The sequence below is a fragment of the Ovis aries genome, chromosome 14, assembly GCF_016772045.2.
Source record: "Ovis aries strain OAR_USU_Benz2616 breed Rambouillet chromosome 14, ARS-UI_Ramb_v3.0, whole genome shotgun sequence".
Taxonomy (NCBI): Eukaryota; Metazoa; Chordata; class Mammalia; order Artiodactyla; family Bovidae; genus Ovis; species Ovis aries.
In genome coordinates this window covers 42,987,654-43,009,725 of record NC_056067.1, presented here as the reverse complement: position 1 = coordinate 43,009,725, position 22,072 = coordinate 42,987,654, and the positions used below count along the sequence as shown (strand labels likewise).

The 22,072-nt window shown below is 42.4% G+C and overlaps 1 protein-coding gene across 5 annotated transcripts in view; it reads right to left on the bottom strand.

The window, feature by feature from the left end:
- The window catches only part of GPATCH1 (G-patch domain containing 1), a 54,958-nt gene extending 32,886 nt beyond the window's left edge, over positions 1-22,072 (bottom strand). For 4 of the 5 annotated variants that reach the window (XR_009596195.1, XR_009596196.1, XR_009596194.1 and 1 more), the window contains exons 1-7: positions 21,980-22,072; positions 15,004-15,138; positions 6,386-6,471; positions 4,588-4,748; positions 2,662-2,759; positions 1,734-1,792; positions 743-985 (exon numbers count right to left, since the gene is read on the bottom strand). Coding sequence is in view for 2 of the 5 variants with exons in the window: in XM_027978186.2 (XP_027833987.2) it covers positions 743-985; positions 1,734-1,792; positions 2,662-2,759; positions 4,588-4,748; positions 6,386-6,471; positions 15,004-15,138; positions 21,980-22,052 (855 nt within the window). In the remaining 3 variants the exon portion in view is untranslated. Of the gene's footprint in view, positions 1-742; positions 986-1,733; positions 1,793-2,661; positions 2,760-4,569; positions 4,749-6,385; positions 6,472-15,003; positions 15,139-21,979 lie in introns of those variants that run through there. The other variant, XM_012190125.4, reaches the window with a different exon arrangement.

The window sequence follows — 22,072 nt, the reverse complement described above, 5'->3', positions numbered from 1 at the left end:
GGAAAGAAAAAGATCTCTGAATCAATTTGAGAGAACAGACAAACAGGAAAAGCTCTCCATCTCCTCAAAGGTCAAAAGCAAGTCTCCCATGTTAACCCTATACCCAAGTTCCTGACTTAGGACTTGCAGCACTGGGAAAGAGTCAGAGAGGTAGTAAAACGTGGACCTGAATTTGGAGAGGCAAACTGTGATTCAACTATTAATTAAATCAAAGAGGTTTAAGTGTGGTTTTCTGCTCAGCCCAGCAGGGGTATGAGAAAACAGTTCTCATACCTAGAAATGCGCAGATTCCACCAAGAACATTAGGTCACAGGATCACATATTCAAATCAGGAGGGTGTGTTTAAATATCTTCAGACAAGCTCTTAAGGAAAATACAAACCCTTTAAGATCTTCATTTAGTCACTCAACAATGAGTGCTTACCATGGGCAAGGGCTTCGAAGGTGGCACTAGTGGTAAAGAACCCACCTGCCAGTGCAGGAGACATAGAAATGCGGGTTCAGTCCCTGGGTGGGGAAGGTCCCCTGGGGGAGGGCATGGCAACCCACTCTGGTATTCTTGTCTAGAGAATCCCATGGACAGAAGAGCCTGGTGGGCTATAGTCCATGGGGTCGCAAAGGATTGGACACGACTGAGGCAACCTCGCACGCACTCACATGCATGCACTATGGGGCAAACACAATATGACAAGAATTCTTCTTTGTCCATGATTCCCTGCCTATAAAACAGAAAACACCTTTACCTGGCCTGAAATTCCCAGTTTTCTTCCTTTATTCACACCAATGTCTCCAAGAAGATTGCTGGTCTCTTCGGGTCCCCCACTAAAAAGATTAAAATGTTCTCCTGAGGTTCCAAACAGCGCTTGGTGGGGATCCAGGCCCTTGTAAGCCAGTCCGTGTACATTATCTTTGGGTGTGAAATCCACAGGTGTGACATCCTTGGGTGCAAAGGTCACATTTTCTGGCAAGTAGTCATCATCTTCGTCCTATTTTCAGTGTTTAAAAAGTGGAATGCAGGTGAGTCACTGCTTGGCATAAAGCCTGTAAAATACCATTTTCAAATGCCATGATTCATTCCCCAGACAACAGTAATCATACTTTCGCTTCCGCTATCACAGATCACTAAATCAAGTCCCCAAACAAGTGACACTAACACAAACAACTCCATACTTTGAAACCTTTTTTTTTTTTTTATTGAAGAACAGTTGATTTACAATGTTGTGTTAGTTCCAGGTATACAATCAAGTGATTCAGTTTAATAACATATACCTTTTTCAGATTTCTTTTGCATTATAGGCTATTTCAAGATATTGAATACAGTTCCCTGTGCTATACAGTAGGTCCTTATTGTGAGCAACTAAGCGCACGCACACACACACACACACCCGCACACACACACACACACACAGTGTATATATTTTAATCTCAAACTCCCAATTTATCTCTCCCCCTTGGCCCCATCACTATCTCCTTTGCTAACCATAAGCTTGTTTTCTATATCTGTGAGCCTATTTCTGACAAACAATTCCATTTTAAGAATCTGACTGGGGGCATCAATGGGGCTGGCATGTTGCTGAATGCATAGTCTGGCATAATGAGGACAGTTTTAGGGTATGGGTATTTCCCTGTAATAGGATAGGACCGATTTCTAAAATTTCCTGACCTTAAATTTCACATTCATAAAATAACAGGTGCTGGTGTGCCAAACTGAAGGTCAATCATTCTATACAATACCTCAGATCCTTCAGAGCCTCCAGGGGGTAATGCACAACCATAGATTTTTACTCCAGGATCTATCAAAGAGATTTCAAATGCATTAGCCAGGGGTGACTAGAAATACAGAAAGCTGATTCAGTGACACGCTTCAGAGGAAGATGGCTGAGCCTGTAAGAGGTGCTGCAGCTTTAGAGTCAGGCCCATCACTTGGGTATTCCACCAGCTCCTCCCCACCTGTACTCTGGCAACAATGCACACAGTGACCAACCACTACTGCCCAGAACCACGGGGAACCGGAAAGAAAGTACTGCTTCCTCCACAAGTTCACAGTCTGGCTGGGGAGACCACGGGACAGGAATAAACAGAAAATAACCATGTTAAGCTACAACACTGTTTTGGTAAAGGTAGGAAACAAGAACTTTCATAGGTTGCTGGTGGGAATGTAAAATAGTACAATCCTGCTGGAAAGTTATCTCGCATTACGGGTGAAAAACCTTAAAATATGTGCACATCACTTGACCCAGCAATCTTATTTCTAAAAACAGATAGTCATCAAAAAGTATGCTGTAGGGGACTTCCCTGATGGCCCAATGGCTAAGATTCCACGCTCCCAATGCAGGGGGCCTGGGTTCAATCCCTGGTCATGACATTAGCTAATACACACCGTGACTAAGAGTTCATAGGCCCCAACTAAAGATCCCACATGCTTCAATGAAGATCAAATATCCCGAGTGCCGTAGCTAAGACCCAGCACAGCCAAATAAATAAATAAATACATAATTTTGGAAAAAAAAAAAAAAGTCTGCATGGCACAACTAAGAGTTTGCATGCCACAACTGAGGCAGCAAGGATCAAAGACCCCACATGCCGCAACTGGGACCTGGCACAGCCAAGTAAATATTTTTTGAAAGTATGCTGCAGAATTAATAGTGATCAATATACATACCAGGTTTCTGTCGGCGTGGTCTCCTCTTTACTCGAGGACCAATTCCTTGTCCTTCCTTCCAACCCATTTTTCTTAGCAATTCAAAACCAATAGATAATCTAGGATATCAAGGTGCCAACAATGAACTTTTTAAAACACCAAGGAACAGCAGGAAACAAGCAACTCATATATCTGTCATGCCTGCGCCCTTCTCCCATCCCTGTTAGGAGTGCATGGCCCTGCTGTTCTCACCACAGCTGACTGAACTTGGGGAGGTCCATCAGATGCCCCCTCTCCCAGGGCTTTGGGACGGGCACACAGATGCCAAGCACGTGGCCTGGGAAGCCATGATGGTCTGAGGCTGCCAAATCAGGCCACATGCCCAGGAGCAGAACAAGGAAGTATGCAGAATGGGAGGGTAGAATGAGGAGAGAGCCCTTAAAATTGTGAGGCAGGGGGTCAGAGGGAAGCCGCACCAGCTCCTAATAGCTCTGCAGCCTCCGGTAATACAGCCAGTGGCTAGAGTTCTAGAGTATGCCACGTAGTAACAGCACAAGGTCCTTTCAGCAAAACCCCCTTTTGTACTCAAGCTAGGCTAAGAGGGCTTCTCCTACTTGCAGCCAAATCAACCTTAATTAAGATTATCATCATGCAAAATGCCAGGCTGGATACATCACAAGCTGGAATCAAGATTGCCAGGAGAAATATCAACAGCCTCAGACATGCATATGATACCACTTTAATGGCAGAAAGTGAAAAGGAACTAAAGAGCCTCTTGAGGAGGGTGAAAGAGAAGAATGAAAAAGCTGGCTTAAAATTCAACATTCGAAACACGAAGATCATGGTATCCAGTACTATCACCTCATGGCAAATAGATGGGGAAAATGTGGAAACAGTCTCAGATTTCATTTTCTTGGGATCCAAAATCAATGCAGATGGTGACTACAGCCATGAAATTAAAAGATGCTTGTTCCTTGGAAGAAAAGCTATGACCAACCTAGACAGTGTATTTAAAAGAGACATCACTTTGCCAACGAAGGTCCATCTAGTCAATGGATTTTTCCAATAGTCATGTATGGATGTGAGTGTTGTACCATAAAGAAGGCTGAACACCAAAAAATTGATGCTTTCGAACTGTGGCGCTGGAGAAGACTCTTGAGAGTCCCTTGGTCAGCAAGGAAATCAAACCAGTCAATCCTAAGGGAAATCAATCCTGAATATTCTTTGGAAGGACTGGTGCTAAAGCTGAAGCTGCAATACTTTGGCCACCTGATGCAAAGAGCCAACTCACTGGAAAAGATTAAAGGCAAGAGGAGAAGGGGGATAACAGAGGATGAGATGGTTGGAAGGCATCACTGACTCAGTAGACATGAGTCTGAGCAAACTCAGGGAGATAGTGAAGGACAGGGAAGCCTGGCGTGCTGTAGTTCATGGGGTTGCAAAGGGTCGGACATGACTGAGCAACTGCACAACAAGATTATCATACATAGGCAAGGAACTGGTGCCAAGATCAGAGAAGTCAGAATTAAATTCTTCTAGGGATGTCCCTGGTGGTCCAGCAGCTAGGACTCTGAGCTCCCAATGCAGGGGACTGGTTTCCCTCTATGGTTAGGGAACGAGATCACACATGCCACAACCAAAGATCCCACAGTGAGTGTGTGAAAGTCACCCAGTCGTGTCCTACTCTTTGTGACCCCATGGGCTATGTAGTCCATAGCATTCTCCAGGCCAGAATACTGGAGTGGGTAGCCTTTCCCTTCTCCAGGGGATCTCCTCAAGCCAGGGATCGAACCCAGGTCTCCTGCATTGCAGGTGGATTCTTTACCAGCTGATCCCACAAGCTGCAACTAAAAGAGCCTGCGTGCCAAGATCAAGGGTCCTAGAAGCCTCAACCAAGACCCAATGCAGCCACATAAATGAATTAATTACCAAAAAAATCCTTCTTACTTCGCTGGTGTTATCAGGTCATCAAGCAAAGTGGCTCCAGGAATAGGGGCAGTAGCCGCTGCTAATTGCCGAGCCTTTTCTCGTATCCGATCTTTGGTTTTAGAAGCAAAATCGTCTGTGGTAACAATCGATTTAGGTGCTATCCCAAATTCACTAAGATCCTAAAAAAAAAAAAAGAGAATTACTCACATTATTTGGGAAGTAATTATGATTCATCACATGGCTTTATTTCTCTGAAAAAAAAAGTTAAAACTATGAAACTGAGTTAAGGATCAGCAGAGCAGCTGATTTTCACAGTGATTTTGGATAAGTTAAGGCCAGTGGCCAACAACAAAGTTGCTTGACAGTGGCTGCTCATTGAAGCCACTACAGGCAGTGCCACCCTAGGAAGACAGGAAGTAAGGGCTGTATTGTTTGTTCTTCTTGGACAATATCTCAAAGGTCAAGTGTGAAGGGGGTAATCTTAGAGTCGCAGTCAGCAAGTATTCAGGAGCACCTCTGTGCCAGGCTTAGTGTTAGGAGCTTTTGTGTTTACTGAAGCAGTTACCGTCGGCAGCCTGTCCAAAAACCAAGGCCCTTTCTTCTTTCCCCACGGAGCCCTGAGGCTGTCCAGGCACCAGCCTTGCTCTGAGCCACCGTGCACTTCAGGACTGGTGTCTCTGGTGGGGTATGGAGGGTTCAGGAGGCGGGCTGTGGTTCATGTCTTATCTAAGCCAGGCATCCTGATCCCATTTTCCCTGCCAGGGCCTGCTTTAAGAATGGGTATAAAAGAATTCACCAGAGCAGATGTGAGGGAAAACCACCAGATGGTTTCTTTGCTCTCAAGAAAAGATTCCAAGAAGAAAGTCCTCCTTCCACTGGGTAACGTCATCACAAACGTGCCACCTTGAACTACCACAGCCACCTCACAACGGCAAAGAAAGCTTGTGTAAGGACAAGCTGACGTGCAGAAGATTACTAAGAACCTGGGACCCTGCTGACACGCAGACTTGTTTCATTAGACATGCTTCCTCGTAGATTACACAGGTCAAACAGGAAAAGGACCACCCCTGGCCTTTCACCGGCAGCCTAAAGCATGCCAAAATAAGTACTTTATTTAATCTTTATCACAAATGAACCCATGAATAGGTTTTAAAGAACAGGTTTAATTTTATAAGAAAACAGAGCCCAACCTTTGGGCTGCAGGACCACTTTCGAACCCCCCACTGTTTAGCCTAAGAAGCTGGCGGTCACGGTCGCTTTAATGAGACACGCAAATGCCTGCATGGGACTTCCTTTCACTCCTTTCTCTAGTCATTTACTCCTCCTTAAACAGCAGTATGGCATCACCAACTCAATGGACATGAGTTTGGGTGAACTCTGGGAGTTGGTGATGGACAGGGAGGCCTGGTGTGCTGCGGTTCATGGGGTCACAAAGAGTCGGACACGACTGAGCGACTGAACTGAACTGAACTGAAGCAGCAGTTTGTGTTTTAAGAGTCGCTGTGGAAGGCTATGGACTCAGCTCAGCAGATGTTGCACTTTTGGGGCAGCTGGGGCATTTTCAAGTAAATTTGCCATGATATGACTTTCTGCTTACACTCTTGACTTTAGAAACTGGCACCAGCCTGTTCAGGCACTACACCAATGAATGAGAATCCATTCACGCACAGGGCACTATAAAGTCCAAATACCGAAAAGATAAAATCTTACAAAGAGGAGATCCTACACTGGACTTTCCAGGAAGAGAGATGGTGCTACAGCAACTGCCCACCCACATCCCACTGGCAAAGTGGTGGTTATAGTTCTGCACACCCACCTCTTCATCCATAAAATCTTCGGGACCAAGAACAGACTTGTCTGCTCTGTTCTGTCGTGAAGACACGAAGGAAGAGGGTGTCCATCCTTGAAAGAAAAGAGTTTAGAACATTATAATCATAGATGGTATTTTGGTTTATGACTAAATAACTAAATAACACATATGGAATTGAAACCTCCCATAACTACAAATTCTCAGTGACTTCTCAGCTCACTGCTTACATAGACACAATTAAGCCACATGAACTTTTAATTTCCACATGCCCTGTTGTCAGAACTTAGGGGATATAGTGAGAAATTCTTCTTTCCCCAGAAGAATTTGCAACCAAGAGAAATCAAATCATACATCGAAAGCTAAACAGTGGGTTGGACACGACTGAGTGACTGAACTGAACTGAGATGATTGAACAGAGAGAACTCCAAGGACTTAGAGGAACATGGAGCCACAACATGGCAGGAACCTGGGTTCCTGAGCCAGCAATTCAAAAGCAGGCTCCCAGAAGAGTCATCAGAGAGAGAATATACACTCTCTTACTCTCTTATGTGCAAGAACCCTTCATCTTTGAGTCCTCAGCTCAGAGCTCTGTGCCTAGAGCACAGTGGGATCATCAGAACACTTGATGGTTGAGTGGATGAAAAGCTGCATGGATAAACAGAGTTCAGGCCATGAGCCTTTGGAGTAGGAGCACTGATTCCAAGATCCTAGACTACGAGGGAACTAACCCTAGCAAGTATCAAATAGTGAGAACTCACACAAAGGAAACCACTTGAATACAAGAGCCAGCATCACCCAACCACCAGTAGTATCCTGTGCAGGATGCCTCATCTAAACAACAAACAAAACAAAAATACAAACCCAATCATCAGCAGACAGGAATACCACCCCCGTCAGCCTTGGTCATCAGAGAAACAACAAACAAAAACTTAGCACAAATCTCACCCTATACAAGCTTACACACACCACTAGATCAACTTTAGGAGGGCAGAAACCAAAAGGAAGAAAGAATTCAACCTTGAAGCCTGGGAAAAGGAGACCTCAAACACAATAAGTTTAAAAAAAATAATAATGAAAAGGCTGAGAAGCACTACACAAATGAAGGAACAAACTAGAAACACAGAAGTCCAAATAAATGAAGAGGAAATAGGCAAACTATCTGAAAAAGGATTCAGAATAATGACAGTAAAGATGATCAAAAACCTTGAAAAACAAAATGGAGAAAATGCAAGAATCAATTAACAAAAACCTAGAAGAATTAAAGAATAAACATGCAGAGACAAACAACACAATTACTGAAATTAAAAATACTCTAAAAAAAATACTCTAGAAGGAATCAATAGCAGAATATCTGAAGCAGAAGGACAATCGGTGAGCTGGAAGAAAAAATGGTGGAAATAATTTCTGAAGAACAGAATAAAGTAAAAAGAATGAAAAGAACTGAGAACAGTCTCAGAGACCTCTGCAACAATATCAAATGCACCAACATTTGAATTACAGGGATCCCAGAAGAAGAAGAGGAAAAGAAAGGGTATGAGAAAAATTTCAAAGAGATTACAGTTGAAAAATTTCCCAACATGGAAAAGGATATAGTCAATCAAGTCCAAGAAGCACAAAGAGTCCCATACAGGATAAACCCAAGGAGAAACACACCAAGACACATAGTAATCAAACTAACAAAGACTAAACACAAAGAAAGAATATTAAAACCAGCAAGGGAGAAGCAACAAGTAACATACAAGGGAAATCCCATACACTTAACAGCTGATCTTTCAGCAGAAACTCTGCAGGCCAAAAGGGAATGGCAGGATATATTTAAAGTACTGAAAGGGAAAAATCTACCACCAAGATTATTGTACCTGGTAAGGATCTCATTCAAAATTGATGGAGAAATAAAAAGCTTTTCAGACAGGCAGAAGTTAAGAGAACTCAATACCATCAAACCAGCTTTACAACAAACGTTAAATGGACTTATATAGTCAAAAAACACAACAGAAGAAAAAAGATCTACAAAATCAACCCCAAACAATTAAGAAAATGGCAATAGGAACATATATATCAATAATTACTTTCAATGTAAATGGATTTAAAAGCTCCAACCAAAAGACACAGACTGGCTGAATGAATACAAAAACAGGACCCATATATATGCTGTCTACAAGAAACCCACTTCAGACCTCAAGACACATATAGACTGAAAGTGAGAGGATGGAAAAATATATTGCATGCAAATGGGAAGCAAAAGAAAGCTGGAGTAGCAATCTTCACATCAGACAAAATAGACCTTGAAATAAGGAAGATTACAAGAGATAAGGAAGGACACTACATAACGATCAAGGGATCAATCCAAGAGGAAAATATAACAATTGTAAATATCTATGCACCCAACATAGGAGCACCTCAGTACATAAGACAAACACTAACAGACATAAAAGGAGAAACTGACAGTAACACACTAATAGTAGGAGACTTTAACACCCCACTCACACCAATGGACGGATCATCAAAACAGAAAATTAATAAGGAACACAAGGCCTAAATGATACATTAGATGAGACGGATCTCATTGATATCTTCAGGACATTCCATCCAAATGCAGAAGAATATACCTTCTTCTCAAGTGCATATGGAACATTTTCCAGGAGATATCATCACATCGTGGGTCACAAATCAAACCTCAGTAAGTTTAAGAAAACTGAAATCATATCAAGCATCTTCTCCAGCCACAACGCTATGAGACTAGATATCACTTACAAGAAAAAAACTGTAAGAAACACAAACACATGGAGATTAAACAACACATTTCTAAGGAACCAGCAGGTTACTTTGATTTCTTCAAATCAAAAGGGAAATCAAAAAATTTCTAGAAACAAATGACAATGAAAACACAACAACTCAAAACCTATGGGATGCAGGAAAAGCAGTTCTAAGAGGGAAGTTCATAGCAAAACAATCCTACTTCGAGAAACAAGAAAAACATCAAACAGACAACCTAACTTTACACGTAAAACAACTGGAAAAAGAAGAACAAAAAAACCCCAAAATTAGTAGAAGGAAAGAAATCATAAAGATTGAAGCAAAAATAAATTTAAAAGAAATGAAAGAAACAATAGTAAAGATTAATAAAACTAAAAGCTGATTCTTTGAGATGATAAACAAAATTGACGAACCTTTAGCCAGACTCATCAAGAAAAAAAGAAGAATCATATCAACAAAATTAGAAATGAAAAAGGAGAGGTTACAACAGACAATGCAGAAATACAAAGGATTATAAGAAACTATTATGAACAACCATATGACAATAAAATGGATAACCTGGAAGAAAATTACAGATTCTTAGAAGAGGTCAATCTTCCAAGACTGAACCAGGAAGAAATAGAAATTATGAACAACCCAATTACAAGTACTGAAATTGAAGCTGTGATCAAAAATCTCCCAAAAAACAAAAGCCCAGGACCAGATGGCTTCACAGGAGAATTCTATCAAACATGTATAGAAAAGCTAATGCCTATCCTTCTAAAACTCTTTCAAAAGATTGCAGAGGAAGGAACACTTCCAAACTCATTCTACAAGGCCACCGTCACCCTGATACCAAAACCAGAAGACAACACGATAAGAGAAAAGTGCAGGCCAATATCACTGATAAACATAGATGCAAAAATCCTCAACAAAAGTGTAGCAAACAGAATTCAGCAACACATCAAAAAGCTCATACCCCATGATCAAGTTGGGTTTCTTCCAGGAATTCAAGGATTCTTCAATATACACAAATCAATCAAGGTGACACACCATACTAACAAAGTGAAAGACAAAAACCATATGATCATCTCAGTAGATGCAGAAAAAGCCTTTGGCAAAACTCAGCACCCATTTATGATTAAAACCCTTCAAAAACTGGGCATAGAAGGAACCTATCTCAACACAGTAAAGGCTGTATATGATAAGCCTACAGCAGACATTATTCTCAGTGGTGAAAAACTGAAAGCATTCCTCCTAAGATCAGGAACAAGACAAGGGTGTCTGCTTTACCACTAATATTCAACATAGTTCTGGAAATCCTAGCAATCAGAGAAAAGAAAGAAATAAAAGGAATCCAGGTTGGAAAAGAAGTAAAGCTCTCACTGTTTGCAGATGACATGATACTGTACATAGAAAACCCTAAAGATAGAATCAGAAAATTACTAGACCTAATCAGTGAATTTAGCAAAGTTGCAGTATACAAAATCAATACACAGATATCACTTGCGTATCTATATACTAACAATGAAAAATCAGAAAGAGAAATTAAGGAATCAATCCCATTCACCACTGCAACAAAAAGAATTAAATATCTAGGAATAAACTTGCCTAAGGAGACAAAAGAAATGTACACAGAAAACTATAAGACACTGATGAAAGAAATCAAAGACAACATAAACAGATGGAGAGATATTCTATATTCCTGGGTAGGAAGAATCAATATTGTGAAAATGACTATACTACCAAATGCAATCTACAGATTCAATGTGATCCCTATCAAATTACCAATGGCATTTTTCACAGAACTAGAACAAAAAATTTCACAATTCATAAGGTAATACAAAAGACCTCAAATAGCCAAAGCAGTCTTGAGAAAGAAGAATGGGGCTGGAGGAATCAACTCTCCTGACTTCAGATTATACTACAAAGCTACAGTCATTAAGACAGTATGGTACTGGCACAAAAACAGAAATCTAGACCAACGGAACAAGACAGAAAGCCCAGAAACAAACCCATGGACCTATGGGTACCTTATTTTGACAAAGGAGGCAAGAATATACAATGGAGCAAAGGCAGCCTTTTCAATAAATGGTGCTGGGAAAACTGGACAGCTACATGTAAAAGAATGAAATTAGAATACTTCCTAACACCATACACAAGGATAAACTCAAATGGATTAAAGACCTAAATGTAAGACCAGAAACGAACACTCAATGACATAAATCAAAGCAAGATCCTCTATGACCCACATCCTAGAGTAACAGAAATAAAAACAAAAGCAAACAAGTGGGATCTGATTAAATTTAAAAGCTTTTGCACAGCAAAGGAAACTATAAGCAAGGTGAAAAGATAATCGTCAGAATGGGAGAAAATAATAGCAAATGAAACAACTGACAAAGGATTAATTTCCAAAATATTCAAGCAGCTCATACAACTCAATGCCAGAAAAACAAACAACCCAATCAAAAAGTGGGAAAAAGACCTAAAAAGACATTACTCCAAAGAAGACATACAGATGGCCGACAAGCACATGAAAAGATGCTCAACATCGCACATTATTAGAGAAATGCAAATCAAAACTACAATGAGATATCACCTCACATGAGTCAGAATGGCCATCATCAAAAAGTCTACAAACAATAAATGCTTGAGAGGGTGTGAAGAAAAGGGAAAGCTTTTGCACTGCTGGTGGGAATGTAAAGTGATACAGTCACTATGGAAGACGGTATGGAGATTCCTTAAAAAACGAGGAATAAAACCACCATATGACCCAGCAATCCCACTCCTAGGCATATACCCTGAGGAAACCAAAATTGAAAAAGACACATGTATCCCACTGTTCACTGCAGCACTATTTACAATAGCTAGAACATGGAAGCACCCTAGATGTTCATTGACAGATGAATGGATAAAGAAGCTGTGATACATATGTACAATGGAATATTACTCAGCCATAAAAATGAATGCTTTTGAGTCCATTCTGATGAGGTGGATGAACCTAGAACCTATTATACAGAGTGAAGTGAGTCAGAAAGAGAAAGATAAAAAAATCGTATTTTAATGCAGATATATGGAATCTAGAGAAATGATACTGAAGAATTTATTTACAGGGCAACAGTGGAGAAACAGACACAGAGAACAGACTTATGGACATGGGGAGAGGGGAGGAGAGGGTAAGATGTATGGAAAGAGTAACATGGAAACTTACATTACCATATGTAAAATAGATAGCCAACGGGAATTTGCTATATGGCTCAGGAAACTCAAACAGAGTCTCTGTATCAACCTAGAGGGGTGGGATGGGGCGGGAGACGGGAGGGAGGTTCAAAAGGGAGGGGATATATGTATACCTATGGCTGATTCATGTTGATTTGACAGAAAACAACAAAATTCTGTAAAGCAATTATCCTTCAATAAAAAAATAAATTAAAAAAAAAAAAGAAAGTTAAACAGTGAAAGGAACCTAACTAGATCTGAGAAGAAAGATGTAAGATCACCTTAAAAGGAAGGACCTCCCTGAGACCACCAGGATAGCAAAATACACTAATATATCAAGGGGCTTCCCTGGTGGCTCAGCTGTAAAGAATCCACCTGCAATGCGGGAGCCACAGGAGACACGGGTACGATCCCTATGTTAGGGAAGATCCCCTGGAGGAGAGCATGGCAACCCACTCTGGTATTCTTGCCTAGAGAACTGCATGGACAGAGGAACCAGGCGGGCAGTCCACTGGGTTGCAAAGAGTCAGACAGGACTGAAGCAACTTAACACGCACACACTAACGTATCAAAGAAACACTACCTCAGGTGCATTAGTCAGCCATGAAAGGATTCAACCTGGTTAGTCTAAGGGTGGTTTCCCCGGTGGCTCAGAGGGTAAAGAAACCACCTGCAGTGCGGGAGACCTGGGCTCAATCCCTGGGTTAGGAAGATCCCTTGGAGGAGGAAATGGCAAACCACTCCAGCATTCTTGCCTAGAGAATCCCATGGACAGAGGAGCCTGGCAGGGTACAGTCCATGGTGTTTCAAAGAGTCAGACACGACTGAGCAACCTAGCACAGCACAGTCTAAGGTCAGCAACGGCCATCCATACCAGGCCCCCAACTCCATCAAATTCCTGAGTCCTATAACTAACACCCCTGTTCCCCACTCATGGTTACCAAGCCTGTGCCGTGCCTACAGAGAGAAACTGCACTGGAAGTCAAATTTATCCAGAACCCTCTAAGAAAAACTGTTTTAATTTTCTCTCACGTCCTTTCTGACTTCCTGCCAGAGGCTTGAGGAGCTGAGGAGTATGGAGTAGACCTATACCCAGTATGTGGGTGGAGCAGGCTTCCAGGACAATTTGGGAGAAACTCCAGGAGAGCGAAGGTCAGCTCTCCCAGGGAATACACTGGGCCCAGCAGCTTCCCCATTTTGGATTCCTACAGTCTTTGCCCTGTAGCTGCACAGTGCTTGAATCTGTCACTCCTAAAGGTAAGGAGATATTCCAGTGTATTAACATATCACAGTCTATCTGTAAAGACTAATCATTTGAGCTGGTCTTACTTTTTAATTATAATATACATACAGCCATAATTATAACCACCATAGTGTACTCGTATATTTCTTTCTTCACAAGCCCTACTGCCATTTTTAACATTTTATAAATATGCTTCTTTAATAATGCCTTAGTTATCTAATTTTGCTTTTCATAATAATAAGGCTGAACATTCTATGTAGCATTTCTGGAGTAAACTGTTCAAATACTTCGATCATTTGCTCATTGAATTGATCTTTATACATTCTTGATATTGAACTTTAAACCATCTTATTTACCCTAATTATTTTTCTTATCTGCTTTCTACCTTCCACTTTCTTGTATTGTTTTCCATCTTTATTTTACTATCATTGTTATGTATGAGTAATTTTTTTAAAAAATCTATGACAGACTTGGCTCATCTTGTTCTTAATAATTGCTAGGTGAGTTAATCAGTCATTTTAATTCATATTTGATATACATAAGTCATTTTCTTTCAGTTTCTCTGTTAAAACATTCTTTAAAAATATGCATTGAACAGTACAGAATTTACGATGTTGCATGATGTAAAAACATTTGGTTGACTTTTCTTTTCTCCAGGTGGACAACGTGTACTGAGAAGTGATACTGTGGGCCCCAGGGCCAAGACCTGCAGTGCCCTCACCCACAAAACAGCGGTGACCCTTGCCCTCCTCGGGCACTGAGTCATGTGAGGTGGTGATGCCCCGAGTGAACCGCGCGAGCACACTGCCCGAGGCGAGATGCAGTAGAAACCAGAAGCCACTATCATCATCTAATCTCCTGGCTGCGCTGTGCTATGCTAGGTCGCTCCAGTCGTGTCTGACTCTCTGCAACCCCATGGACTGTAGCCCGCCAGGCTCCTCTGTCCATGGGATTCTCCAGGCAAGAATGCTGGAGTGGGTTGCCACGCTCTTCTCCCGGGGATCTTCCCCACTCAGGGATCGAACCCTCATCTCTCAGGTCTCCTGTATTGGCAGGTGGGTTCTTTACCAGTAGTGCCACCTGGGAAGTCCAATTATCTGGTTAGGATGTATCTATTTATTTTTTTAAAGTCAAACCTTCAGGTTGTAATCAATAAACAACACACAAGTTCACTCTGGAAACATCCAAAGAACACAAATGACTACAGTGTACTTATTGGGTTGGCCAATACCTTTCCATTACACTGTGCGGAAAAACCCAAACAAACTTTTCAGCTAACCCTATACTAATATGTTTTTTAAAGTTTTTTTAAAGGGAGCATTGCTGGGGGTGGGGGTGGGGGTGAGGGGAGCAGAGGAGTGAAAATCTTATTATATTTCAATCATTTGCTTTAGCCACACAGTGGCTATAATTAAGAAAATCCTACCTTCTTTTGAGCCAACAGTGTTGAAGTAACCAGCAGAGAAACCTCCACTAAAGGCTCCATGAAATCGTTTATACCTTCCTTTTTCATCTCTGACGGTCTGATCCTGAAGAGGAATTGGCTTCTTTGGTCTCTCACCTGAAAAAGAAAAAAAAATTTTTTTTGAATGAGAGAGAAGGCAGTGGAAGGTTATAGAGGATTTAGGGGAAAGATCACTGTTTTATTTATTTATTTTTTGGCTATGCCACACAGTTCACAGAATTTCAGTTCCCGGACCAGGGATCCAACCCAGGTCCCCCACAGTGGAAGCACTAAGTCCTACCCACTGGACTGCCAGAGAAGTCCCAAAGATCATTTCTTAAACATAGTCAATTGTTCACTTCTTGTAGTTTCAAATATAATTCAAGTTGCTTTTCCTAGATTTTAATAGAGTGTGTAGCTTAGAAAACAATATATATTATCAAACAATATGTTTTATCAATTAAAACAATATATTTAATATTTTATATATATTTTCTTTACAGTTCTAAGAAAATTATAGATATCTCTTTTAATATTTATATTAGAAATAAGTTTTAGCAAAAATGGCCTGATTTTCCCACTAAGTTCCATTACGAAACTGAATTGCACTGGGGCGAGGGTTCCAACCCATGGAGGTGAAACATGCTGACAGTCAGGCAGGCAAGCTGCTGGAGCAGCACAGAGCGCGCAGAGGGTTATGGCAGAGAGAAGCACTTCTACATCTCTTCTGGAAATTCATGGTATCCCTGAGTCCAGAATTTTTCCACTGATATTGCCCGTTTTCCCCAAAGCTTAAGTTTCCTTATTTCTGGAACTCTCTTGATTCCATAGTTTTGTTGTTGTTTATTTGCTAAGTTGTGTCTGACTCTTTGCAACCCCATGGACTACAGTTACTGTTTTTTAAATTTATTCCTTTTCCTACTTTGCTGGAAAGGGCTGAGTTGCTAAATCATACAAACTAGTGAGTGAGTGTTAGTAGCTCAGTCGTGTCGGACTCTTTGCAACCCCATGGGAGCCCACCAGGCTCCTCTGTCCATGGGATTCTCCAGGCAAGAATCCTGGAGTGGGTAGCCATTCCCTTCTCCAGGGGATCTTCCCAACCCAGGGATCAAACCTGGATCTCCTGCATTGCAGGCAGATTCTTCACCGTCTGAACCACCAGGGAAGTCCAACAAAATATCACACAAACAAAACAGGAATTTAAAACATTTTAGCCTTTGGGCTTCTCTGGCTGTCCAGTGGTTAAGACTCTGGGCTTCCATCACAGGGGGCACAGGTTTGATCCCCGGTCAGGGAACTGAGATCCCCCATGACATATGTGTTTGTGTGCTTAGTCTCTCAGTTGTGTCCCACTCTTTATGACCGCATGGACTGCAGCCCACCAGGCTCCTCAGCCCACGAGTTTCAGCCAAAAAAACCCAAACAAACAAAAATTTCAGTCTCACCTATAAATCCCCTATGTTTAAAGTTTCAGGTACTACAGCACAAAATACTGCCTAATTTTATCAATTCCAATGAAAATGTCTGTATCTATTAAAAGTAAAAAGTAACCATCAAGTTATTTTCAAACATTCAATTCAGAAAGCAAGTTACGTAGTAGTAAGTGCTCCGAGTGGAGTCACAGCAAGCCCACCTTTACTAGCACTGGGATTCTGGTCATCTTAACCTCTCTGTGCCTCAATTTCCTCATCTGTAAAATAGAGATGACACTAATAGCAACATCTATTTCACAGAGTCATTATGCAAATTAGATCAGAAAATGCATGTAAAGTGCTTGGTAAAAAGAGGGACACCCTAATAAATACCTTTAAAGTACCAGCTTCTATTGCTATTGGTAGTAGTTAAGGCTACGGTCTTTCCAGCAGACATGTACAGATGTGCGAGCTGGACAGTAAAGAAGGCAGAGCACTGAAGAATTGATGCCTTCGAATTGTGGTGCTGGAGAAGACTCTTGAGATCCCTTGGAAAGCAAACCAGTCATTCTTAAAAGAAATCAACCTTGAATTCTCCTTGGAAGGACTGATGCTGAAGCTGAAGCTACAATATTTTGACCACCTGATGCAAACAGCTGACTCATTGTAAAAGATCCTGATGCCAAGAAAGATTGAAGGCACAAGGAGAAGAGGGTGACAGAGGACGAAATAGTTGGATGGCATCACCGATTCAGTGGAGATGAACTTGGGCAAACTCTGGGAGATGGTGAGGGAGAGGGAAGCCTGGCAAGTTGCAGTCCATGGGATCTCAAAGAGTCGGACACAACTTGGTGACTGAACACCAACAAAGTTGTAGCACATACCGTAGGTAAGACATGTTCTAAGGCCCTGGGCACCTGTTACTGCAATAATTAAGCCAGTCACTACTTCTGGATAATGGGACAAAAAGTAAACAAACGTTTACCCTCATAGTCCTAAATTCTTACTTGTAGCTTATGGAGACTTTAGGTCATTTCTAGAATATAACCTACCCTCCTACTTGCTAGGTTTGTGACCTTAGGCAAGTTTCTTGACTTCTCTAAGCCTCAGTCTCCACGGCTACAAAATTAGGGTAATAACTGAACCACCTTGTAGGATGGTGCTAAGGATTAAAAACCATATGTGAGGAGCTGAGCACAGTCGCTGGCCATAGCAAAGCTTGGTTAGTATAAGTTAGAAATTTCATTTCATTCTAAAGAACTGAATCACAACTTGGGTCCCCCAATCCACGATTTTCACCATTTCTTAGAAACGCAGCCCACATGCTCCATTACCGCAGGCGCACCTGGCAGGATTCCAGGCTAAGATGGAGTGGTGCGTCTGTGCTGGATACCTAGGTAGGCGGGACTGACTTGTACACCACAGCATGGTTAGTAGCATCCCTAGCCTGTAACACTAGATGCCAGTAACACCCCTGTCCCAATAAAGCATGACAACCAAAAATGTCTCCAGACATTGCCAAAAGTCCCTGGGGGGGCAAATTCATCCCTAGTTGCAAACCACCAGGTTAAGGTGAGAGAGGACAGGTCCCACCAACTCAAGGTTCTGTCTTGCTTGGTTCTCCGGGTACTCCTGAGCTGAAAATGGAGATAAGATTGGTCGACAACTAAGCAGAACCCAGCAGCAGATGCTGGGGGCCACGCAGTGTGGGAACCACTAGGCTCCATGGGGCTCCTGAGCGAGAGGCACCACCTCTAATCACAGCACAAGAAAACTCCAGGGGGCAGTGGCATTTTAGGGAGCCCTATGATAATTATCACTGCTAATAATAACTAATCCTTTCCTTCCACACATATTATCTCATTTATCATACCCTGATAAGGATGCTCTGATTAAAGAAGTGCCTTAAGTTCCACAAGCAATAAGCACAAAACTGAAACCAGATTTCAACTCAAGTCAGGGATGCAACCCATTCTGTCCTTTACTTGTCCCCCACCAGGAGTTTACTGAGGGTTTTCCGGAGGAAGCCAGTCTGTTCTAGACTTGGGTGTGGAAAACTAAACACAACTCCACTCCCGTTCCCAGGGCACTCAGGGTCTAGCAGAGCAGACCTGCGTGTATAGGAACTGCTCTGACAACGTGTGTGCAAGGCCCACAACATCAGTCACCCAGAGGCATTCATTCCATCAGCAAACAGTAAACAGAAGGTCTAACAGGGGAAGGTAAGACGTTACAGAAAGTAATACAGTCTGACTGGAAGGAAGCCATGGAATATGGAACCAGAAGAGCAGACGGGGGCTTCCCTGGTAGTCCAGTGGTTAAGAATCTGCCTGTCAATGCAGGGGACATGCGTTTGATGCCTGCTCCAGGAATATCCCACATGCCGTGGGGCAGCTGAACCCTGGCAACACAACTACGGAGCCCATGCTCTAGAGCCCGTGCTCTGCAACAAGAGAAGCCACCACAGTGAGAAGCCCCTGCACAGCAACAAAGAGTAGCCCCTGCTCGCTGCAACTAAAGAAAGCCCGCACACAGCAGTTAAGACCCAGAACAGCCAAAACTAAATAAATACATACATAAGAAGGACAGATGGTGCAGCAGCCATGGAGCACAGCGCTGCAGGCTCCAGGCATGTCCTGTGGGTGACTGGGAGTCAAAGGTAGTTTTAAGCGGGAGAATCACAGCAGGAGGAAGAAGAAAATGGTCCTATTAATCTGAGTGCAGGATGAGCTGGAGATGAGAAGGTTTCTACAGCCAAGTGAATGTATCTAAGGGAAGATAAGATAAGCCCCAAGGCCCCTTTCTTCCAGGCCAGAGCAGCTATGTGTCTAAGAGTCTGTGTATACAGATCAGTCATTGTCTCTTCTCTTTTTTCTGAAGGTTCTGTTTGTTTTTTCAATTGGAATAGAACTGCTTTACAATGTTGTGTTAGTTTCTGTTGCACAACAATGTGAATCGGCTATATATATGTGTGTGTGTGTGTGTGTGTATATATATATATATATATATCTCCCTCCCAAGCCCCCATCCCAACTCTCTACGTCATCACAGAGCACTGAGCTAAGCTCCACTGTCTTTTTTTAAGATTTTTTTTAAAAATGTGGATCATGTTTTAAGTCTTTATTGAATTTGTTACAATATTGCTTGTTTTATGTCTTGGTTTTTTGGCCCCAAGTCATGTGGGGTCTTAGCTCTCTGACCAGGGATCAAACCCACACCCCCTGCATTGGAAGGCGAAATATTTTAATCACTGGACCATCAGGGAATCCCTTCACTGTCTCTTAACCAATAAAACTTTCTGTCAGGGCCAACAACTTTAATAGAGTCTCTCCTCTACCAATGTTTGCCTAACCTGTCACTAAAGTTTCAAAGCAGGAGGTAAAAGTGGTTATTGGTCTAGTATGTTATATCGTAAAATGTAGTCAGAGTGTGTTTTAACTTCAAAGTGCTTAGGTAACAATGAATCAGTCCTCAAAAACTTCTAGTGATGAGAAGTTAAAAGATCATTTTAGGCCAGGAAAAAAGAGTTCACTCTACTTTAAAAGACTGCCTAGACCATTAGGCTTCATTCCAGATTTTGTACACCATCAAAACAGGAAGAATTAGAAAAATTTAGATCTAATAGTTGATGACTTACAATATGTCACTTCACAAGGAAACAACCGTTGAGCAAAAATATAGAAATGACCCAAACTCCTTCCTGACAGGCTATAATAACCTCCACCCATGCGTGTTTAACCCTTCCTCATTCTGCATACCTAAATTCCAACCAGTTTTCAGGGGGTCCTATCGTGCCTTCTCAGGTTTCCGTTAGCTTGTGTAGGTTATTTCTCCTCTACTTGACATACTTTTGCACTTGTGAATCACATACTTTTGTTTTCAACTAGATTTGAAACTCCTTGAATCAAGTATCTTTGTCAATAAACTCCTTAGAATCATGGGATGATGTGTTTGCCGATACAGCTACAGTGATCTTGCGTGCGTGTATGTTCATGCTAAGTCACTTCAGTCGTGTCCGATTCTTGGTGACCCTATGGACTGTAGCCCACCAGGTTCCTCTGTCCACGGGATTCTCCAGGCAAGAATACTGGATGGGGTAGCCATTCCCTTCTTCAGGGGATCTTCTCCACCCAAGGATCGAACCCACATCTTCTGCCGCTCCTGAACTGCTGACAGATTCTTTACCACTGAGCCACTGTGGAGACCCCATGCAATCTTAGATTGTATTAAAGAAATACAGCCTAAAATAAAGGACGCACCTAGTGATGGCCCCACTTTACCCACACTCTGGTCCCATACTTGGATAAAAGCTTTGACAAATTAGGGTTGAGGGGACTTTTTAAACTGAATTTATTAGAGAACTGAGTGTGGTACAGAGATGTCTTGGAGGAAATGCAAGGAGTGTCTTTAAATACATAAGAAGCTTTCAGGAGACTAGCATTTCTTTGTCTTTTGTACTCAGAGAATAGATACAGGGCCAGCATCTGGCACAAGTTTATAATGATTTGAACTGTTTGTAGGGAATAAGAGGGTCATCAGTGGCTATGTCCCAGAAGTACAAACAAGCTGATAGGATGAGGTCGGGGTGGGGAAAAAAGGAGTCTGCAAATAACTCCTCGCCCACGATATTTCCTTTGTCTTCCTCCACGGGGCTAGCACTGCCATCAGTCCTTACCGGCTAGTCAATACAAACTTTACTGAACAAATCAAGTCATGAAGAGGATCAGACCAGAAACATGGAAGAGAATCTTGCTTCATCTTGCTCTCACCCCTACATTCCACCAGCAAGTTCGCGGTCAGCTCTGCTTTCAAAGTACTCTCAACTCACCACTACTTACCGCCGCCACCATCATCGCCCTAATTTTGCTAATCTCCCTGCTTCACTCCTGCCCACCCTCAACCGGCCTACTCACAAAATCAAGGATAGAATAAACCTAAAAACATACATCTCTCCTTTGTGTGACCCCTCCCCCATGACTCTTCTACACTTGGTATTAAAATTCAAACTCCCTGACCACACCAAGTAAGGTTCAACCCCCACCTCCTCTGAGATCATCTTCTGCCAGCCTCGCCCAGGTGCTGTATGCTCCACCCACAACAGTCCGGCCTGTTCCTCAATTTGCCAAACTGGCTCCGACTTCAGAGCCTTTGCACTTACTGTTCGCCTTGCCTAAAATGCTCTTCACCTAAATCTTCGTACCGTTGCTTCCTTTCTCTGTTTCAGATCTGAACTCAAACGTCCTGTCGTAGGAAAGGACGACACAGATGATCGCCTGACCACCGCTGCTCCCCTAACTCGGCTCTCACACGAACCTATTGTCATCTTTCTATTTCCCATCCCTCCGGGCCTTTAATCCGTCCCTCCGAAATATAAGCACCCCGAAAGCACAGTGCACGCCTTTCTGGTCGCTGCTCCCAGAGCCCGTAGCACGCAAGCCTTTCCCCCAGTGCCAGAAAAGGTCTGGCACAGGGTTGAGTGTTTTGGCCCCGAACCCTGGACCCCCAGCCTGTTTGCCAGAGGCCCTGGAGACGAATGTAGCCCGCACCTTCTTCCAGCGGCTCCAGGCCAGTCCCATAGCTGACCAAATCCTCGTCGCTGTCACTGTCCAGCGCCGCCATACTGCTCCCTTCCGGACCCC